Source organism: Canis lupus, chromosome 15, assembly GCF_048164855.1.
Source record: "Canis lupus baileyi chromosome 15, mCanLup2.hap1, whole genome shotgun sequence".
NCBI classification, from domain to species: Eukaryota; Metazoa; Chordata; class Mammalia; order Carnivora; family Canidae; genus Canis; species Canis lupus.
The window spans coordinates 28,443,946-28,467,340 of NC_132852.1; the positions used below are offsets into that span (position 1 = coordinate 28,443,946).

The 23,395-nt window shown below is 34.3% G+C and overlaps 1 protein-coding gene across 4 annotated transcripts in view; it reads right to left on the minus strand.

Moving 5' to 3' along the window:
• Window positions 1–23,395, minus strand: part of PURG (purine rich element binding protein G) — a 37,276-nt gene that overhangs the window by 13,698 nt on the left and 183 nt on the right. Inside the window, exons 2-3 of one of the 4 annotated variants that reach the window (XR_012007602.1) lie at window positions 22,220–23,089; window positions 3,948–4,098 (exon numbers count right to left, since the gene is read on the minus strand). Coding sequence is in view for 3 of the 4 variants with exons in the window: in XM_072776362.1 (XP_072632463.1) it covers window positions 22,040–23,083 (1,044 nt within the window). In the remaining variant the exon portion in view is untranslated. Of the gene's footprint in view, window positions 1–3,947; window positions 4,099–14,966; window positions 23,090–23,395 lie in introns of those variants that run through there. The other 3 variants (XM_072776361.1, XM_072776363.1, XM_072776362.1) reach the window with 3 other exon arrangements.

A 23,395-nucleotide genomic window follows, 5' to 3' on the forward strand; every position in this document is an offset into this window, starting at 1 on the left:
AGTCAGAGGCTTAACTGACTGAGCCACCCTGGTGTCTCTAAGCTCCTTCTTGATAATCTTAGCCATACTGATCTTTTTATATTTGTAACTATGTGATAATTTGTGCAGGCTGAGCCAATATGAAACTTTTATGGCCATGGATCTATAGGAACAGAAATATTCAATCTGCACGTAAAATTTAGAGCTCAGCTTGCTAACTCCTCAGTGATGCTGCAAAGCCATGGTTAACTGGGAATGCTAGGAGTAAGGTTACTTATTTAATGGAATTTCTAGTCAACAGATCTAACTACAATACTTTTAATCCTACTGAAATTGAATACTATTGAATATTGAATGAACATGCTATTGAGAGAACAATTAAATTTTGTATGAATGAGAATACTTCCAATGCTCTAGAATCTTCATTGTTAACAACTATAATCAGTGCAGGGACACCAAACAATACCAACAACGAAACAAAACTACAATCACCATGTAATGATGTAAACAAAGAATATATAGGTTACTGAGTTAATTTCATATGAACTTAGAACATTCCTTTCAAATTGGTTTTGAAAAAATCCGCTTCCAACTTATTATGTGGTCATTTATGTCTCGTTCATAAAGAGTTTGGGAAAAAAACCTCTCTAGTTGTTTTTTAATTATTAACTGAACTGACTGTGAAAATGAAGTATTTTTATTTCTTAAATTCTCTAAATAACACTTTTTGAAGGCTATACTGCAATGCAGATGCCATGACAAGACCTGTGAGGACAGGACAGCAAGGGTTGTGTGTATCCTAGTCATTAGGATTAAGTTCTGGAAGGTTCACTAAGGTGGGAGCTCAGGAAATAGACTAAAGAATAGAGATGGCCAAAGACTCAATAACTAGAGGAAAAAGGGCTGAATCTAGGCAAATGTTTGTGTATACTGATTACCAAAATAATGATTTGGTATGTCTTCTGCCAGGGCCAAAACCCACAGTAGACTGAGTGCAGAACTGAGCTCAAAGATGTGATAAAAACAGGAAAATGCCTAGCATGCATTTAAAAAAATTATTTAAATTGGCTATAAAAATGTGTTTAACTCACAGACCTAGAACAAGTAATTCTGAAATTTGTATGGAACCACAAAAGACTGAATAGCCAAAGTGATCTTGAGAAAGAAGAACAAAGCTGGAGGTATTAGAATCCCAGATTTCAAGATATACTACAAAGCTTCAGTAATCAAAGCAGTATGGCACTAGCACAGAGACACAGATCAATGGGACAGAATAGAGAGCTCAGAAATAAACCCATACTTTTATGGTCAATTAACCTACAACAAAGGAGAAAGAAAATACAATGAGGAAAAGACAGTCTCTTCAATAAATGGTGTTGGGAAAACTGGACAGATACACACAAAAGAATTAACCTTTCTTACTCCATGTACAAAATACATGGATTACAACATGGATTACAGACTTACATGTAAGACCTGAAATCATGAAAAACTAGAAGAAAGCACATGTAACTTGCTTTGACTTTAGCCCAAGCAACATTTTTTAGATGCATCTTCTTCTCTTTTATTTTTAATTTTATCTATTTATTCATGAGAGAGGCAGAGACACAGGCTGAGGGAGAAGCAGGCTCCATGCAGGGAGCCTGACATGGGACTCCATCCTGGGTCTCCAGGATCACACCCTGGGCTGAAGGCAGCGCTAAACCGCTGAGCCACCCGGGCTGCCCGATGCATCTTCTTTTGCCAAGGACGACAAAAGCAAAGATAAATACTTTGAACTCATCAAACTAAAAAACTTTTGCACAGTGAAGAAAACCACCAACAAAATAAAAAGATATGCATACTTGCAAATGATATGTTTGTTAAGGAGTTGATATCCAGAATATATAAAGAACTCATACAACCCAATAATAACAATAACAAAAAGAAATGATCTGATTAAAAAACAGGCAGAGAACCTGAACACTTTTCCAAACAAGACATACAAATGACAGAGACAACATGGATGGATCTGGAGGGCTACTATGGTAAGGGAGGTAAGTCATTAAAAGACAAATACCATACAATTTCATTTATATGTGGAATCTAAAAAACAAATGAACAAACAAAACAAAACAGAAACAGACTCATAGATACAGAGACAAACTGGGGTTGCCAGAGGTAAGGAGGGCAGGCTGATGGGTGAAAAATGTGAAAGGAATTAAGAAATAGAAACTTACAGTTATAAAATAATACATTATGGGGATATGATGTACAGTATAGGGAATATGGTCAATAGTATTGTAATAACTTTGTATAGTGACAGATGGTAACTAGACCTATTGTAGTGATCATTTTGTATGTATAAAAATACTGAATCACTCTCTTGTACACCTGAAACTAATATAATATTGTTATGTCAATTACAATTTTTAAAAAAATTATTTATCTATAAAAACTTAATACTTAATTTTACCAAATTTTGAGTTCAAGTTTGCCATTTAAAATTTCTATAACATATTATAAAGGCTGCAATGAGCAGTGGGTTTCTTATAAACCCTGGTATTTTATTAGATTGCTAAGTGATCTACTGAAGAATCACTTAACCTGCCTGGGCCTGTTTCTTCATCTGTTTAGTAAGGTTAGCGATAATGAACAAAACTAATCTTAATCAGTATTTTTATCAGAATGAAATGAGATACAATATGTGAAGGAACTTTGAAAAGTATTGAAATTATATGTAAATTATTATAATTGAAATTCCATATTCTTTTTACACTTGTTTAGAAATTCCAGTTACAGAAAAACTTTCAAGACAAATGAATCTTTTGCATCAGTAACTAACTGTATTTATCAATTAATGGATCTTCTTTGCAATGGATCTATGGAAAATTATTACAGTGTCTGATTTACTAACACAGTAACAGAATCAGGCTCATTTCATTTGGCTAAGATGTCAGTGAGATTCATAGTTGAGAACACTGATGGACTTTTCTAAATCCAGACATATGGAGAAAAAAAAGTTTGTGAAGATAGTTATGTGTGAAGAGAGTGAAATAAAATTAAAGTGAGGATGAATACAAAAATCTAGAGCAGGGAGGGCAAATATATGATACGAAGTCTCTACTCCTTGCCTTCCAACCTCTCAGCAACTCAATCCCTCATGCACACACAGAAACCACACAGCATTCTTTTATGGTGAACCTGCATGGGGCTTCCCAATCATCTCCAACTGAGAGTTTAGGAAATCATTAACACTTGAAAAAAAAAAAAAAACCACTTGAATACAGTAGTCACATGAAATAAAACAGAACCATTATTTTCATCCTAGGACATCAAAAGAGATTTGGAATGGAGAAGACAGAATTATTATTCAAAATAGTATTGTTGTAGTTCTCTAAATTTGCATCAGTGAAATATATTTTGAGCTTTATAACATGTGTAGATAATTATATCATATTTAAATTAAATACTGTAGATAATTAAATATTTAAAGGAAAAATTGTTAAAGGGAAAATAACATTTGGCATTTTATAATCTATAGCTTCAAACACACTTCTCATATATACCAAATCACTGCCTGGTATATGGCAGATAATCAGATGAATATCTGTTGAATGAAAAAATGACAGTTTGATTAGGTTCCAAAAGCTGCTTTGAATCAAATAACGTCGGATGTGGCATACTTAAGGCTAATGGCAGTGTGGCAGTGGAATATTTTTCTTTTGTAAATTATTTTATCTCTAGTCCCTGGCAGTAAGGTCTGGCACAGAGTAGCCACTCAGCATCCATGGAGTGAAAGAACTGGATGACTGACCTATTAAGCAAGGGAAAGAATATTTCTTTCTTTTTTTTTTTTTGCGGTGGTGGGGGAGAAAGAATATTTCTGAAATAAAATTTATGATGTGCAGGACACAAAAGATCCCGTATTCTACTCCATCTTAATTTGTGAGTCAATCCTTGAAACAAAATGACATAGTATTTCTTACCAGGTTTTACAATTATCACTTTCCATTCCCACTTGTCTTCATTTTGATTTGTCTGTGAAGTACTGTCATCCTGAAGCAACGAGATTTCAAAGGCAAAACAGGAGTGGGAACCGTGGTGATTGAGTGAAGAGAGATGATTCAATCAGCAGTGCTAGGTGTGGAGGGGAACAGAAAAGAGGAAAAAACTGTCTCCGGTTTTAAACTTAATAAAAAAAAGTGGGGCTGGGCAAATTAGGGAGAGAAACAGTACACTGAAACACTTTTCTAAAGCAACCGTAACTAAGTATGAAGGATGCCAAGGAGGATAGGATGGTCAATAAATGTCAAACGAAACAAAGAGCTTCTGAAGAAGAATGTGGAAAGGCCATAAAAGGAAGTTGAAAGTAACTAGAAGTTTCTCTGACTCTAGGGATATAGATATTGAAAGGTTCCTAGGGATCATCTATTGCGATCCAATCTTCACAACTGATGAATAAGCAAGAGGTTAAATGACATGCCGCATGGCCAGCTACAAAGCACACTGTGGAGGCTTCTAATACAGTGCCATTCTCTCCATGCCACACTGCTACACACCAGGAGGGAAAAAGCGAGACCTTCGAATTCTTAACATTCCAAGAATGCTTGAAAAAATAGTCTGAATAAACACAAAAAATCTGGGGGGCTTTATTAATTATAGCACATTTATTTTGTAACAAAATTATTAAAACTAATTATTTAGAATTAAATCATTGAAAACCTAATGTAAGAATCAAATTGTGTGTTTACCTAAGATTGATTTTTTTCCACATAAACTGTAAAAAAATTTCCATCAAATAAAATGTAGATCTTATGCAATGTTTCTGAAGGCAGAAGGAAATCACTTCAATGGAATACACTGCGTGAATTGAAGCCTGGTATGTCATTAGGTGTTAATATTTGGGTCTTTAAAAAAAAGTCAAAGAGTGAACGGTGGTTAACAAACCAAATTGCACAGAGTAACCTCATGACCCAAAGGATTCCTTAAATAGGAGTACAGTCTAATAATACAGGAAGAACAATAATGCAAATTTGCTTTAGTTATTATAAGTCAAAAGGGCATTCTTTATTCCAAGTAAATTTAATATTATAATTGATCAAGTATGTAAATAATTGTCAAAAAAGGCTCAGAACTTGGGGAATTTTCAGGCTGAAGATTTTACTATATAAGGTAGAGTCTTACTGGCAAAATACTAGTGTCGAGCTTATGTTAGAGACTATAGAGGAGAGGTTAAGTGCTAGATGGCTGGCAGTGTATCCTCTGAGGATTGCATGGCATTCAATGAATTTCTGTGACTAGGGAGATAATGGTGAACAATGAAGAAGGATCTTAAATGGTGATGGGGCACTGGAAAGGAAAGAGTAATTATTTAGTATGTTAATGAATCAGATGCACTACAACTCTTTCACTAAATATTTTCAACTCAAAAATTGTTTCTTAATAAGAGAAAACATTTCTAATTTTATAATGGAGATCAAAGGAATAATGAGATTCAATTTTAAAGAATTTTCTTTGAAGTAAATATTATCAGTATGTTGTAGCAGATCATTAAAGAAATAGCTGGCTGCTACAAAAATTATGAAATTATTTATAATTGTTCTAAATAGCATTTGTCTGAAAAAGTCATATACATTCATATTATGAGTCAGCAAATTCACAAGATGAAGAAAGATTCAGTTACCATTATCCAAGAATCAGTAGTAACTAGTTTTTGTCTTAGTTCCAAGATAATTTAGGCCAAGAAAAGGTACATTTTTTTCTATGTCAAAGTCACAATAATATCCATAACTATAGCATTTCTGTTTATTTAGATGGGTATTGCTTATAGGATTTAGAGCTTTCTTAACTTCTTAAAAGCTTTATTAACTTCTTGAAAAAAATTTAAAACAGAGGCAGAGAAACTAAAAAAATAAAAGAGTTTGAAAAATAAGAGTTTCAAGAATGTTTCTTGAGTTTGGGTTTTTCTGACTGCCAAAGATTTTGAAAAGAGCATTTAAAACACTCCATTTGCAGAAAATACATTTTATTTATGCCTATTTCCTTTCTAATTTTCCTTCCTTTTCTTTTCTTTTCTTTTTTCTTTTCTTTTCTTTTCTTTTCTTTTCTTTTCTTTTCTTTTCTTTTCTTTTCTTTTCTTTTCTTTCTTTTCTTTTCTTCTTTTTCTTTCTAGGTGTTGGAGGGGTAGAGGAAGAGAGAGAGAGAGGGAGCATCTTAAGCAAGTTCCATGCCCAGTGCAGAGCCTGAGGCGAGGATCCATCTCACGACTTAGCCGAAATCAAGAGTTGGACACTTAACTAACTGAGCCACCTAGCCACCCCAAATTAATATTTCTAATAAAACTGCATAAAGGTAAAGTTTCATATTGTATACAGAAAAGATTTTGAAAGCATTTATTGAATATTAACTCTGCCAAATTCCAGACGAGTTTCCAATCTACTACATAAGTAATAAGAAAATGATTCTAGAATGTACATAGAAAAAATCTACAGAAATGCCATGATTTAAGTTTAACTGCTCTGGTAATTCTAACTTCAAACTTTAAACAAACAAAAAACATACAAAAAGTATCCCTCTGGAAACCCCTAGGTCTCATGAGGAATAAAGGTTACCTTTCCTTGTAACTCAGAGGAGCTTGTAGGACCATATATATTTCATTTGCAGCCCCCCACCCTGAGATTATAGGGATCATTAATATAAGCAAAGCAATTTTCAATCTTTTTTTTTTTTTTTTCTTTGAGTAGGCACCACACCCAGCATGGAGCCCAACATGGGGCTTGAAGTCACAGCTCTCAGATCAAGACCTGAGCTGAGATCAAGAGTTGGAAGCTTAACTGACTGAGCCACCCAGCTGTCCTGGTTATGTAAATCCTTTTACATGTGAGAATTATTAACAACACAAGATATAAGGATTATATGTGGAGAGCTAAGTAACAATAAACTTGTTATTGATAGGAGAAAGCAAGTATCTTGCTTATTTAAAAAAAAGGTTGAGAAGAAAGTAGATTGGTGGTTTTTAGGGGATGGGGCAAAGGGACAGATGGTTGTTCAATGGGCTTAGACTTTCCATTTTGAAAGATGAAAAAGTTCTGGACTTTGTACAACAAGGTGAATACACTTAACACTAATGAAATACAATATTTAGAAATGGTTAAGATGGCAAATTTTATGTTATTTGCTTTTTTTTTTACCACAATAAAAAAAATGAACTAGACCAGAAGAGTAAGGTATTCAGATTGACTAAGGATATTTTTTGTACCCCTGATAAATTGTGAGTTTATATCTAATTTTTTACCACAATAAAAAAAATGAACTAGACCAGAAGAGTAAGGTATTCAGATTGACTAAGGATATTTTTTGTACCCCTGATAAATTGTGAGTTTATATCTAAAAAAAACAAAAAATTGAGAAAAGTCATTTGAGACTTAGAGGGTCAACTTGTGAGAGAGTGAAGACTATCACCTATGGACTTGACTCAGGCTGGAAGGACAGAATATTTTGGTTTTGAAATCTGGGGAGGATGCAACCAATGGTTACATGTTAAGTAGTCTGAATTTGAGCACAGGAGGTGGGGGAGAAATTAGCATTCTTAGTGATCATTGCCCAGAAAGCTAGACAATATGGTAGTACAAAATCCTAGATTAAATACTTGGGTTGTCTCGGATCAAGTCCCACATCAAGCTCCCTGCCTGGAGCCTGCTTCTCCCTCTGCCTATGTCTCTGCCTTTCTCTCTCTGTGTCTTTCATGAATAAATAAAATCTTTAAAAATAAATAAATAAATAAATAAATAAATAAATAAATACATACATACATACATACATACTTGGGTTTATGTATTTAGCGTATGTTTAATTTTTTTTTTTTTTTAGTGTATGTTTAAAGTGAGCCCTACCTAGCTATTACTTGTTCATAGGATAACAAAAAAATAAATAAATAAAAAATAAATCTCTTTGGCTGACAGTATTAAAATCTAAACAATTCCAGATGGAAAGATGATATGGAAGAAAGAATGCAAGTCTAAGGCCATGACAAAGAATGGCCTCCATACCATTCAGAAAGAGCAAGACAAAAATGCCAATTTCTGAACCCCACTCTGGACCAACCAAATCAGAATCTCTGGGGGAGGGGACTAGAACCCATATTTTTAATATGTTATGTATGGGAATGTTGAGAATGACTGAACTAAATTTTAAAGGGAGAAACCTCTATCATTTTAATGGAGGTTAGAACTCATTAGAGACAAAGTTTAATGTTTAAGGAAATTCCTGATGACACCATCACGGCCATGACTCTGAGTTCCTTAGAGGCATACTAGAGGGTCTCTACTGTTTTAAAGGGGGGATTATTGGATTAAAACAATCTCTTTGAAATATTAGAAGAGATATTCTTAAGTGAGTCAAATGGTAGTCTGTGTTGCAAGAACCAGCTGTCTGGTTAAGCTTGAAATTTTTAGAGCTATAATGAGAACTTTTATAGCTAAAGCAGAGATGACAAATAGCAAATATTTGGCATGAATGTTGTTCTTCTCTCTTTCCCTATAGATGCAGATTTCAAATTCTTAACATAGTACTTTAAGGCAGCCAATCAATTGTAGTAACAAACAAGATGCAACCAATTTGTCAGTATTTCTCTAGGGGCACGGGGTGGGGGGCGGGGGGGCGGAAGATTGGGCTTTCTTTAAATTTTACACACACACACACACACACACGTATTTGTGCAGAATAAAATTCACTTAGCTAAATATTTAGAAATGTGTAATGCTGATATAATTTATAGACTTTGGTGTAATACATTTTGACTTACTCAGATCTCTCTCTAAAATGTATTATTTGTGCACCGAAATTTGGAAATGTTACAGTATCATGAGAAAGCACTAGATGCCTGGAATAAGTGAAAAGAAAAAGTGGACCCTGAAAGTGAGAACTGAGTTTTATATTGGTTCATACTAGATCCCTGAATTTAGATATTATTGCCACAGCTACCTTTTGCCCTATACAAAGCCTTGAAACTCACCAGGAGAGAATAACATGTATTATTTGCAGCAATAATTAACCTACGTGGAATCTTATTCTCTAATAAAGAAAGCTTAAGATGAAATAGTGAACTGTGTTCTTTCCATCTTAAATTAGTAGTGCAAGAAAAAATAGAGCAGGAAAATATTTTATTGCTTCAATCCTTAAACAAATCAAATCTAGATTTTTACAAAGAAAAACTTTGATAATATTCAATAATTTGGTTTTGTAATTTACTGTACTATCACTAGTGTCTTTCCAAATAAACCTATAGCAGGTACTTTTGAAAGAGCAACATAAGTACTATGATCATCCCTTCATATGGTTGTTTCTGAAAAAAATGATCAAAAGTGAAAAATTTCTTATGAAAATTATAAAAGACTTGGTTTTGCAAGCAAATCTCATGAAACCTGTCTTAACTAATGCACTTATTTAGAATAGCTCATAAATATTTGAAAATGTCTCTTATGTTGTGTTGTAATAACAAGGGGTGGGAGGAAATGATTTTCTTAACATGTTTTCAGAATAATACTAGAAAAACTGAAATCATACTTCTTTATCCAACTTGATACATTAACAGAAGACCTGAATATAAAAGTTCCAAGTATTCCCAAGAAATCCTGTCTCTCAGAACTGAAAAGAATCTTCAAGGTAATAACAATCCATTTTTTCCTGATTTATTAATTCCCTTTATGCATTCTAAATTAAGTGCACGTCTATTCTCTGCCTTAAATAATTTCAGCTTCATGGAAGCAACACTACTTCTTGAAGTTTGCTCTCATGTTGAGCTGAAATTTCCTGTAAATCTCCTATAAATCTCTCTTCTGCCTGAAGCTTCCTCAGATTGTAATTCTAAGCCTTAAACTTTTTAAATCTAAAATTTAAGTTGTACTTATAAAGAGGACAGAAAATTTTAAAAAAGTTATACTGCCTGTGACCTTTTTGACTTGGTGACTATCTCTGTTATGTTCATCTTTTTCACAATTAGGAATCCATTCATTGTTTTGGAGCACTAATCATCGAAGTAGTAGTAGTTGGAAAGAGAAGTTAATGAACTTGCATAACTGCCAAATATGTATATATGAATGATCTAGTATTTCTGATAAAATGTGATCCACTAGAATGACAGCTATAAGGTTATGTCATATATATTAATTATATAGATTTATATGCAAAATATTGTTTTATTAATTTTGATCAACACATTAATCATAGAATGTCCACAGGTTAGTAAATATAATATAAATTATTTTTAAGTTAGTTATATTTTCAAATATGCTCAATGAGCATCCAGGGGAAGTATCTTCAAATTTAAATCAGTGGGTTCCACTGTTAATTTGAAAAAAGTACCATAAATATATTACAGTATATCTATGGTTCCTCTATCCTACACATATAGGTAAGACACAAGAAGATGGTGAAAATATATGCTTTTAAAAGAAATTAGTATATTTCTTATCATTTATATATCTTGAGACAATCAGCATTTTAAGCTTTTGCCTTTATTTTCTTTTTACTTGGCTTACATTAGTTATTATGAACCATTTGAGCTACATGACATATGTCACAAAATGTAAAATTGAGGAACTAAACTAATCCTAAGGCCCCTTAAAGTTGTAATATTTAATATTCACTAACACTTCTTAACAACTGTTGAGTAAAGAAACTATTTACTTTCCTTTACTAAGATTTATATACCAGTTATTTAATACATTAAAAATACGTTTCAGTCTCCATAAATTTGAATGTTAAACTTTTCATATGAGAATTCATAATTATTAATCCATATAAGAATTATCTCGAGTGCTGTCAAAAAATCAGAGAGAAGGAAAGTTTTAAATGTAACAAAAGGTTAAAAAGAAAGTGATTTTTATCCAAAGTCTAGTCAATTTATAAAAAATATTGTTATAGGTTTGTCAACTTCTCAAGGCAGAATGAATAGTTCTGAGTGTTCTTTCTACCAAGGTGCTATAGTTGTTTGACCACATTTCTCCTTCACAGTCTTTTGTAGCTAAGGTAAAATCACAGCGACCTACAGTGTTTCTTGAAGTGTGTTCTCCATTTTAGCAGCATCAGCTAACCTAGGAATGTGTCAGAAATGCAAATTTTTTGTCATCTCCTCACCACCCCAGACCTACAGACCATAAACGTAGGAAGTGGGGGCCAGCCATCGGTGTGCTAACAAATCCTCTGGGTGACCCTTAATTACACCAATAATTGAAAACCACTGGCCTGGAGCAATGGAGAAAAATGTGTATTGGTAAATAAGGTAGTCATCTCAATTAATGCTGCTGGGGATCAGGAAAAATGTGGCAATGAAATATCGAAATAAGTGGAGTGGGAAGAGTAAGATGGTAAAAAGAACTGTAAGAAACAACAAAGTTTTCACTAATAATGACAAGACTTATTGCCAAATCAATTCAACATGATCAGTTGATTTTGGTTCGTGAAAATAAAATTGTAGATCCATAGTAAATAGTAATATGTCTCCTTTGCCTTTAAGGGTTATATTGGGGTAATCCATCTATGTTCTCATCATCTGATCTCTTTTCAAAATTATTGACATTTGGGGATCCCTGGGTGGCGCAGCGGTTTGGCGCCTGCCTTTGGCCCAGGGCGCGATCCTGGAGACCCGGGATCGAATCCCACATCAGGCTCCCGGTGCATGGAGCCTGCTTCTCCCTCTGCCTGTGTCTCTGCCTCTCTCTCTCTCTGTGACTATCATAAATAAATAAAAATTAAAAAAAATAAAAAAAAACAAAAAAAAAAACAAAATTATTGACATTTATCTAAAATATTTGGTTGAGATTGGTCAATCTGTAAACTAAAGGTCAAATAAATTGTATTTATTAGTACTGAACTTCAATTAACTATATGAACCCTTAGATAGGGAGTGTGTCCTGGTGGTAAAGGGATTAGTTTTGGATAAAGTAATTCCTAGTAATCTGAGGCAGATTTACTGGGGGTGTTCAAGGGTAGATTGTGCTTTATTAGTCAAGGGGTTAAATTTTAGAGAACTCTTAAAGATAGTTTGGCCTAACTGGAATAAGCACAATCTTTAGCTTGGTGTCAATTTGTGTTCAAGTATATTAGTTCTGAAATACTGAACCAGTTTTGAAAATCTCTGGAAAATCATATTAAAATGGGGATGGTAATAGGGTTGCTATAAGGATTAGAACAGTTACAAGGGGTTCTGCAATGCCTAACGTATGATAGGTATTCAATAAATAATAGTTGTTAGTACTAATACATTTTGATCAGCCATTCCTTTTGTTACCACCTTCTCTAAAAATGGTCATGGTGCAATTCTTCTAGAAGCTAAATTAATTTTTGAAATTACTTATCAATCATGCCAAATTATTTCCTGAAGGTCCATTGTGTACTCAAAAGTTGGATTAATTGACCTTTCAGCTCCTATCTTCCCAAGTGAAATGTTTCTATTAATCCTAAATTGCTGTATAGAAATATGGTTAAGAGTTTGAGATTAGTTGAGTGAAGTAGTACCCCCTCTTAGTCGATAGATCTAGTTCATACGGTGATTTCTTTAGCCTTTCTTTAATGTGTTTCAATTGTCACCCAAACAAATAAATAGGATGGAGTGGGGCCATAGTGGTAGTGGGAGAAATTAGTGCTCCTACCCACTTTCAATAGGGTACAGTGTATGAGAGGGGGAAAAAGAAGGGAGGAAGATTATGAGTGATGGAGTTTTAGAATTCTATGTTTATAGATGATTATAACACGATTTATCCTTTCTGGAGAACAGCAATAGATAAAATTCCATAATAAATTTCAAACTATTTTGTCCTATTGAAATTCTAGACTGCCAATCATTGGTATAAATCACATTGCTAGTCCGAAAAACCTAGAAATAAAATACAGCAGCTTCTGAAGCAAATTAGCAAATGATAAGGAATTTTTTTTTTATCTAGGTGTCTTGTACATACCCTTATCTTTATTCCTAAATTATTATCTTATGGTTCTGTTGTTTTATTTGCTGGGTAGTTTTGGCACTTACATGTGTTTTGGTAAAGTTGCTCTGAATGTTTGAAATGGGAAGCTAAGGACAATTTCTACAAAATGGCAAGGGCAAATAACTGCCAAACTAAACTGTTCTCTCATATCCCACTTAGATTTCAAACAGTATTGAAGAAGAAACCATCAAGAACCTAAGCTGTATGTTATTTTGAGAAAATAGAGGAGATAAAAATGTATACATTAGCCAATTCACTCTATATAATTTGTTGAGAACTGATCAACCATATTGCTGTTGTGAACCACCACCAGGTTAAAGGCTGTTTCAGTATATGGAATATGTCTGCAATGGAATTTTTGTGCACAGATATTTTTGAAATTAATAAAATACACATATGTATACACATTTCAAAATACTTTGGTTACACTTAAGCACAGTCTTTGATAAACAAATGGGCACCAGCAACAGCAGTCTAGGGGGAAAGATGTCTCTCTTCTCCATTTTTTCTATTGAGAGTGGTGGTGGCACATTGTCCACTGGAGAATTGGGGCACCTACGTAAATGCATTTGGGACAAAAAATCTGTGTGTTCTTCTCTTCCCCTTCAATCATCAACCTTGGTAGTTTCTCAAGGCTAAAAACAAAACAAGCTCATTATTATGTCTTATCTTTGCATACCCTTTTATTTAACAAGTCCTCTAAAGTAGAACCATACTGTTCACAGTTCAGTGACCCTCCTGATTTCCTTTGTTCAACGTCATTACTTGTAACTTACTATGCTCAACAGACCAAGGAAATAGGGGTCAAGGGTAGTACTTTATTCTCAGGGGGACCCTGCACTGATAGTAGCAGTGTTTTATTTAGCAATGTAATTTTAAGGTTATTTCAGGTACAGTGACATTTCAGGAAATGATGTTAATTTTTAAAATTCTTTTGCCATGCAGAATATAAGAAATGATCACAGGATGTGTAGAAATGTGTATTGGTAAATAAGGTAGTCATCTCAATTAATGCTGCTGGGGATCAGGAAAAATGTGGCAGTGAAATATCGAAATAAGTGGAGTGGGAAGAGTAAGATGGTAAAAAGAACTGTAAGAAACAACATGCTTCCATGGAAAGTGATGCTTCCAAAAAATAAGACCTCATATAGATAAAAAATATTTCTGTAAGAAATTAAAGCATAGGATAGTTGTATAGTTAGTGTATAACAGTTTGATCTTAAAAAGGACTAGGAACAAAATTTGATTTTGTGTGGCTAAAAAGATATATACATATGATTAAAAACTGCCACTTCTGCATGTTCTTTGGGTATCATCACAGGTTGCTGCATTATCATTTTTAATATAAAGAGAGACTGTCTTACACTTTCCAATTCTCTATTTTTTCTTTCATACTCTATTGATACAGAATTTTGGAAGTTTAGAGTAGGAGGGAACCTTAGCTTCTAGCATGATCTTGTTCATTTTTTTAAAAAAATTATTTTACTTTTAGAGAGAGTGAGCAGGAGTGGGGAGAGAGAAAGGGAGAGAATCTTAAGCAGAGATGAGTGCAGAACCCTACACAGGGCTCGATCTCATGACCCCGAGATCATGATATAAGCCCAAATCAAGAGTTGGATGCTTAACAGATTATGGATTGAGCAACCCAGGAGCCCCTTGCTCATTTTTCATAAAAGGAAGCCATCCTACTGAAGTTCAATGGTTTGCTGAGAGGCCATCCACTGGCAAAATTAGGTCTTATTATTTTTTTCAAATGATCTTTTAAAGGTTAAATAAGTAGGGATTTAGTTTTGAGAATGTCTTATTTCTCTCATTTTGTTTTTTTTGATTTTTTGATTTCATTTGTTATAGGCAAACAAAATAAGCCACTACTTTTCTCTTCTCTTACTTGTATATTTGCTACCTATAGGCAACAACCTCATCAAATCCACAACAAATAATAAATAAAATTCTGAAGAGTATGTATTATACTACAGAACCATTTTTCTCGAAGAAATATAAAATACTAAATATTACTGAATATAGGAATCTCAAAAAAATTGTCTTTAATTAGGTAAAATAAAACAAACAGGTTTATACCATCATTTTGATAAAGACAAATCCTGCAAAAGTATTTTTTCCCCAATCTTCACTTTGAGCAACTCTAACTTTTAACTACTATGAGCATTTTTCTTAGGGATTACTTTCCCTTTTCTTTATCCCCTATTATTTCCTGGGAACAATGAAAACTTTGAAAAGAGTAACATAGAAACTATATAGGGGGAAAAACCAGAAGACAGGCTCTTCCTATTCAGTCTTAGAAATAAGTCAACAACAGAAAAGAAACTGTATATTCCATTTAAATGAATATTTTCTTTATATTCACATCGCAAACCTACTTCACTGTAGCAGCACTAATTTCATTATAAGTAAGTTTTTATTCACTGGTAGATGTCACTGGCCTCAATAAGAATAAGCAATTTCTCACAAAGGATGTTTGAAAGAAGATGAAGTTTGGAAAAACATAATTTACCAGAAAGTACTAACATGGGAAACTCCTTGATTAAGGATGGGAAATTCCTAATTCTTTTAGCCTAAATTTAACCAAACTCATTTCTGCAGGACAATTTACCTTCCTTTTGACCCCCTTCTTTCAATAAGAAGCCAAACAGATAAACCATTTTAAGCTTGAACAAGTAAAAATTGGAAATTTTTACCAATGTTATAGTTTCTGCCAAGGATGAGGAGTTATTCATCATTTATGCTTTAAAAATATATGTTTAAGAGGATTCTGTCTTCTAACCACCTCTCATTTTATAAACAAAATCATGCCACCAATTTTGGAGATATTATTCTAAAGCTTAAACCAATGTTTGAGTTTTTTTAGACCTTTGAACATTTTCATAAAACTTAGATACAAATCTATTAAAAAGATTCCTCCTCAATCCTCATATATTTTAAGGTATTTCTAATAGAACTGGATCTTTTACTCTGGTTGATTTGGTTTAAAACTAGATAGTATCCTTCAAGGTTCTAGAATGGGACTTTCAATTTGTCAGATATTTTTTTCTTGGCGGCTATTAGAAAAGTGACTTTAAAATCCATGCTTGATATGAATGAAAAGAGAATAATGATTTTTTTTTGGGTGGGGAGCCTTTGAAAAACTATTAAAGCATTATGCTAATGTCATTTTAAAAAAATCAATTTGTGTTTTATACTTTTCTAGCAGAGAAAGGATATAGTTTAATTTATTTGTAACCTCATAGTCCCAAAGTTTTTACTCTCTCTCCAAACCACTGTAGTACCCCTTCTGGTCCCAAGGACATTGGATGACTCTGAGTCCTTCAGTGGGGAATCCATGCTTTAAACAATCAGGACTAGTGTTAACCCCTTTGTGTAGTTTGGATTTGACTACATTGCTAAATGAATTATTTATTAATAACCTTATCATCATTAAGATAAAAGCTCATGTTAACAAATCAAGATATTTCAACAGTCGTAGCATAACTTTTCACTGTAGTCTAGCGCTCATTTGCTCTCATAATGGCAAGGTCTTTGGATAAAAATAAGGTAATATTAGCAGAATTAGTAAAACTTGACTGAAAGTGATAATTTGTTAAAGCTTTTAAATACACGTGTTTTTCATTGGAGAACATAGTTAACCTAAAATAACACTTGGTAAAATAGCTTAATATCCTGCCAGTCCTGAACCATATTACTTCAGGAAAAAGATCAATACTCTTTTGTGGGAAGGAAGATGGGAAGACAGGAAAGGCAAGGTGGTTAGGGATAGGGAAGGGAAATTAAATATTTATACATTTTAAAATTAATATATACAAAGATTTGCATTTTAAGTAAATATAAGTGGGATTCATTCAAAATTTCCTTGAGGTTCCCTTGGTGTAATAATATAGTTCAAATTAAGTGCTATGGTAACTAGATCAAGTATGGTATCTGAGTAAAAGGGAAAAAATTCACTTAAAATGACATCTAAAATTGATACTACTAGGTACAGGACAGTGTATATATTTTCACTTGTATGTTTATAAAGAATGTATGTTTATACACATATGCTTGAATATTCAGAGTAACTCTAGAAGGATACACAAGAAATGGGTAACACGTGTTATTACTTTTCCTTAACTGTAGCATTTAAATTTTGTACCATGTTTTCCCTATTCAAAAATATTGACTAAAAACCCACTACTAAAATAAATAATTTTAACAATCATGTCAAATTAAGAAAAAAAAGACTATTTTTTTTTTTTTTTTTTACATTATACAAGATAACAGCAGACTAACGCATAAATTGTTTTTTCCAAGATCCACCTACATAAATTTTGGTATGTTTACTTTTTCTGACCATAACTGTGAACTAAAAACTCAAATTTCGCACAAACTTAACTTGGGAAAAACACATTTTTCCCTGTACCTCGTTGCTACAGTACTGTGGACTACGGATTGTCTCAACAGTATGCTAACATCCTTATTTGCTTCCTCTGAGTTGTTAGCCATCAGCCACCATTTTACTATGAAATTCAAGAAATCTTTAAGGAAACTTCAGGACTTACAGAATCTTATTTGGCAGTGATAAATATTAAACCTGTATTATTCTGTTGGCATAGAACCAAATTTAACTTCTCTTTGTGGTTTACTTTAGATTTTATCCTGCCAAAGATGTTTGGTTTTTTGGTATAGACAGAGTATGTGGTGACTAAGCCAAGCCCTTACATAAAGCTTGGAATAGGATTTTATAAATAGTTCCAATGAAAGACATTTTGAAATAAGCAGGGAAAAAAAATCTCACACTTATAAAAATTATTATCAGAACACCACTTAAAAGTTCAAATTAAGTCCTAATCACTTAAATATTAAAAAACCATAAAACAAAATCTAAAGGAGTGATATTACATACATCAACTTTCAATGGTAGCTGCTTAATAAAAATGAGTGTCTGAGGGTGTATTCCAATTTCATCCTCTTCAAATTGTGCAGCTCAGATAAATGTTTATTTTACTGAAAATATTTGCAAAATTACAATATAAATACATGAATATATTAAGATAGAATGATTATATATAATGTATTCTTATCCATATATATAAAATGAATGCAGTAAATATAGCATATTCTCAATGAATTGTTAGTACACAGTGTTTCTTAGTAAAGTACATACAACCTATTATTAAGCAACAATTATCTAGTTTTCAAATGTACATCTCAGGAAGTTTTTAGGATGAAAGGATACACTAAATCTCCCAATACCCTTTTTGGTTGGTGAACGTTAGTTCTGCAATTTTTGAAATAGTACTGTTTATTTTAGCAATGGTTCTTAGGTTCTTTGGATTTCTTAATTTGAAACTTTATTTCTTTAGTCTGGGTGTTTTCTTAATGACACCGTATCAGCCAACCATATTTTTAATGCTAACACAGTATTATGTACTGTCTTTTCATTAGTCATTGTAACACACATCAACAATGAAACAGAATTACTAAAAATTTTTTTGTCTGCACAGATTCTCAAAATTAACTTTCAGGGTATTATGGGTATTATGGGGAGTTTCAACTATAGTCTCAACTGTAATACTAATCTGGGCTAGACATAGTTTTTTATTGATTTTAGTTCTTAAGAATACAGATATGAACTCTACTTTAAAAGTGTTTGTTAAATGTATTGGGGTTTGTTTCAAAAGCATCTTCTACCCTCCTCCATTACACTGATTTAATGGAAACTTGTTATTATAGCAGTTCCAACACAAACATCTGCATGCAAGAGATCACCCTACATATTCTAACTACATAGATTGAAACACATCCCACCTGTCAAGTGGCATAAATGTACATCTTCTATATACAAAAGGTAAAGTGCATTATTAAATTAGTGAACTGACAGATTGTCTGCCTGGACCATATAGCTTTCAAATAGACAAATGTGAAATTCTTCCATTAGAACCAATTATTTCAAGAGGTTCCAACTAGCTTTTCCACCCTGTCGTTTATTTTTTGGCCATGCTCTTTAGTGCAAATAAGCTTGTGTTTGACTCAAGTTTAAGGGACATGGCAGTTTGGGGCTTTAACAAGGAAAATTATAAAATGTGGCAGAATTTTTAATACTTTTATAATACATTGCATCTTTTGCATATAAGCAACAGATTAGTGCTGCTTTCAATTGCTAGGAGCACACTGCCAACTATTATGAGGAACCCGTTTCCAAATTTCATACTATTAGCTTATATTATTACAGTTTTGAGTCTATACCACATTATACTTGGGTTATTATGTGCAAACATCATCAGTGTTTTAGAATTATACAGTGAAATAGTAATTTTGGTTACTACCTTGAATGCTCATTTTTTGACTTCTAACATCCAGTTGCCTTAAGAGTTTAATGTCTCCAAGGCAAGGATTCTATTATTTTGAAGAATACCATGTACACTTGCAGCTTCATTTATGTTACAAATGACAATAAATAAAATGTATATTGCACAGATAAAAATAGTAGCTTATTTTATAAGATACATGGCAATACATGTCCTAATACCAGAGTTTTGACTGGATCTTATTGGATTATGGCTAATGGATAATTGGGAATTTTAAGTATCAAAAAATCATAACATCATTTCATTTTTCAATGAATACAGATAAAAAAATGAAACAAAAGGACTGGCAGAAGGCTTAGTGATTCTAAAGTATATCCAGTTGCCGGTATATACGCATCTACCAATCTATAGCTTTGAGATGGTAATAGCTGTGAAGTATACATACAATGTTGAAGATTTGGCTATTTAACTAATTCTTTACTTAAATAATTAATGCAAAATTAATATTTATATACAATGAATTAAATATATTTAAGTCTGACATAGTTTTATGTATATGTATATATACACTCATGTATGTAAATATATACATACACATAAACACTCAAATCTTATCAGACTAAAAACTAAAAAAGAAATCATTTAGACTTAATGGATATAAATATTTTAGGAGGGAAGGTGTTAAGAGAGAGTATATAGTCATAGCAATAGTGATAGGAACACTCAAATACTGGGACATTCATAGCTCCAGTTTGCCAAAATCTGACAGGTTGGTAATTATTAATAGGCACTATGATGGGCAGCAATAACAATCAGTAGTACAGTAATTCAAGTGCACATCACTCCTTCATATACCAAAAACTACTTTTTATCAAGTCTACAATAGTTATTTTACAGTTAGGACTGTTTAAAGATCCTTGCTACTTTTAGAGTCTCAACACCCACCATGTGCTATTAACTCTAGTACTAACATTATCTTCTAACCTTCAGTTTTTCCGTAGTAATCCAGATGGTCCACAATTATAATGAAGTAATGAGATTCCTTCATACTACTTGAGGAAATGTGAAATACAATCTGAAAACCAATACCAGCATATATGTCTGGGTTACTGATTGCTTGTTTTTTAAATAAGGTGAGTCAGTAAAATTCTTAATTCACAAAGGTCTCTTACTGATCCTGCTTAAATATATTTGGGGATGAACTTCTGAAGAAAAAAATTATTAAAATGATTTTGAACTACTTATAGCATATAAAAGGAGAGCTACATTCTGATCTCAATCCATGCAGCCAGCTCTCATCAATGAGAGCTATATTTGGGGGTTGAAATCAGTGTCTGGCTCTTAAACATGATTATATGGACTTATTGTGTGGGAGGTGAATAAAGCCAAGATAAAAGACAGTAATTTCAATCAGAATAAAATGCAGCTCAACAGATAAAATTCCAGTCAGTTAATACAGGGTGGGTTGGTACACATATACACTATCTCCACTTATTTAAAAATTGCTTAGGTATTGTAAAATTGCTGTGGCACTTCCTGGAGAGTAATTTTTAATACAGGTAAATGGGTGAGTCTAGTGTAAAGTAAACTTTTAAGTATCATAAAGAGCACCTTGGAAAATGCCTGAATTTTCCTTTCAAATATGTTTATAACCAATCCTTAAATAATTTTTCCCAGGCTGAAAATTTGTATTCTAAATGCTTTTTAGAAAAAGAGTTTTTTTTTTTTTTGGAATTAAAATACCTGTAAAAGCCAGGTTTATATTGGAAGTGTTGACATGGTTTTAAGGGTAGCAGTTGCAAAAGTGCTACTAAAATGTATTATTACAGATGTATTTTTGTATCAGTTAACTGGTGCACCAACCCCTCTGAAATAGTGCTAAAGAAACATGAAATATAACACCTTGAGTCCATGATATATTTTGGGAAAAAACCTCTCACAACCTTCAAATTAGCGCAAAAGGCTAAAACACCAAGATTTCCATAGCAAAGCCATAGGATGGAGCCTCCCACTCAACAGTGACATAAAAGTAATTCCCAAGACTCTGGAATGCCAATAAAAATACGTGGTACAGCGAATAGAGGTAAAGATGGGATCACAACTAATTTAGAAGAACCAATTAAAATTCTCCCACGGCTTTGATATGGCAACTATAAACTGCAGGGTTACCACAAAATTTGAAATTATAGAATACTATAGTAACTGTGAGATTTGATTCTTTCTTGGTCCTTTTTGATATTCAGTTATCCAAAGAATGACTAATATATTTCTATATGTACTTTTATAGAGAAATATATTTATACTATACTTGAGGTCAATTTCTGTTTCTGTGGTAACTGCCCTACAGGTAAGCTTAGCAGCTTTTAATGAAGTAGGGATGGAATACTTTTTTGGGGAAACTTGTTAAATAGAAATTCACACTTCCATATTAAGTATATGTATATTTTCTCAGGATTATGTCATAGTGCAGTGTAAATCTTAGTTATTGTATTTAGAAGGTCAGAATGTCACGTTTTGTGCTGATTTGCATACTTCAATAGTCTGGAGCAGTTGAAGCAGCTAAACTATTTAGCTCTGGGAAGGTTGGAATTCCCATAAGAATTATAATGTTCTATGTATGACATGAGAATCAGACTCCTTGAAGTATAAACTACCAGAGGTATTACTGATAACAAAGGTCCCCCCCCCACCCCCGCCAAAAAAAAAAAAGAGGATAAACTTCTTCAAATGATTATGGATCAGTACTTTTAGCCAATTTATGATTTTAAATTTTGCCTGATGGAGTTCAATTTCACTCTAGTCGAGGCATTCTTGTTCTTCACCACTGGCCCTTCTGCCATCCATTCTCTTTTCTTTATGGCTGTTGCAAATTTTCCTCATCTCTTCTTCATACTTGATAAAATTCTCCCCAAACCTTGTCCAAGCTTTGAATGGAACAGTAATAGTATTACGGTAAGGTGGCCTCACCTCACTTACCTTCAGGAAAATTCCATATTTATTAGAGCCCACATCAAAGTAGAACCTTTTATTGTCCACTCTGAAAGAAGTCCCCTCTGGGAGTTCAAGTGGGTCCTCATCTCCACCTCTTCGTTCTTCTATGTCCCCTTCGCCATAGTCTTCAATGAGCTGAACCAAGGCATCTCGAAACTCAATCATTCCTTGTGCTGGGAGCACAATAGTCTGCTCTTGGCCCAAACTGTGACCAAAATAACCTATCATGCCAGTCCCTCGCATCATGGTTTGTCTAATTCTTAGGAAGCGACCCCGCTGATTTTCCTTTAGGTCTAGATAATATTTCCTATTGTCCCTTTCTATGTAGTCTGTTTTGAGGACACTATGAGGGTGCTCCTCGGACCCTACAGAGACAGGTGGGGAGGGTGCCGCGTGCTTCTGTCTCCTCCTGGAGGCTTGATCTTTGCCGTGGCCATGCTCCTGCCGGTGGCCTTTCAGGCCCAGGTGGGCGTAATGCTCGATGAAGTCCCCTAGACAGTCCTTCAGCTCCGCTGCCACAGACAGGGACAGAGTCAGTTTACTCTTTCTGATATTGTCCTGCCGGCCTCTCCCTATCCAGACTTCGGCTATCTTTAGGAACCGGCCCCGGGAGCTTTGCTTTACGTCTAGGTAAAACCTCTTTTTCTGGATGTCCACTCGTTTGGAGGCCAGCTCCTGGATTTCGGCTGCGCCCCCGGCCTGATTAGGGGTGGCTGAAGCCGCGTAGTGGGGGTAGTGGGAGTGCTGGGCCTGGGGATAGAGTCTACTCTTGCTTAGGCCAGAGCCCCCTACAGTCTTGCCGCCGCGGCCGCGGCCGCCGCCGCCTCCCCTTCGCCTGGCTCTTTCCATCTTCAGCTGCAAGTGACAAACAGACACACGGGGTGGGGTGGGGGAGGGGTGTTGAGAACAATCGCAGACGCCCCTCGGCCTGCGCTGCCCCCGCCTCCGCCTCCGCCCGGGACCCCCACACCGGGCCGCGATGCACGGCGCCCGCCGCCGCTGCGCCCGGCTCCCGCCTCTGCCGGACCGTCGGCGGCGACAGGCGGCGGCTGGCTGCTCGCGGCTCGCGGCTCGCGGCTCCCGGCTCCCGGCTCCCGGCGCCGCACCGCGCACACAGCATCCCTCCGCCGCCCCGGCCTCCCGCTCGCTGCCGGGCCGCCA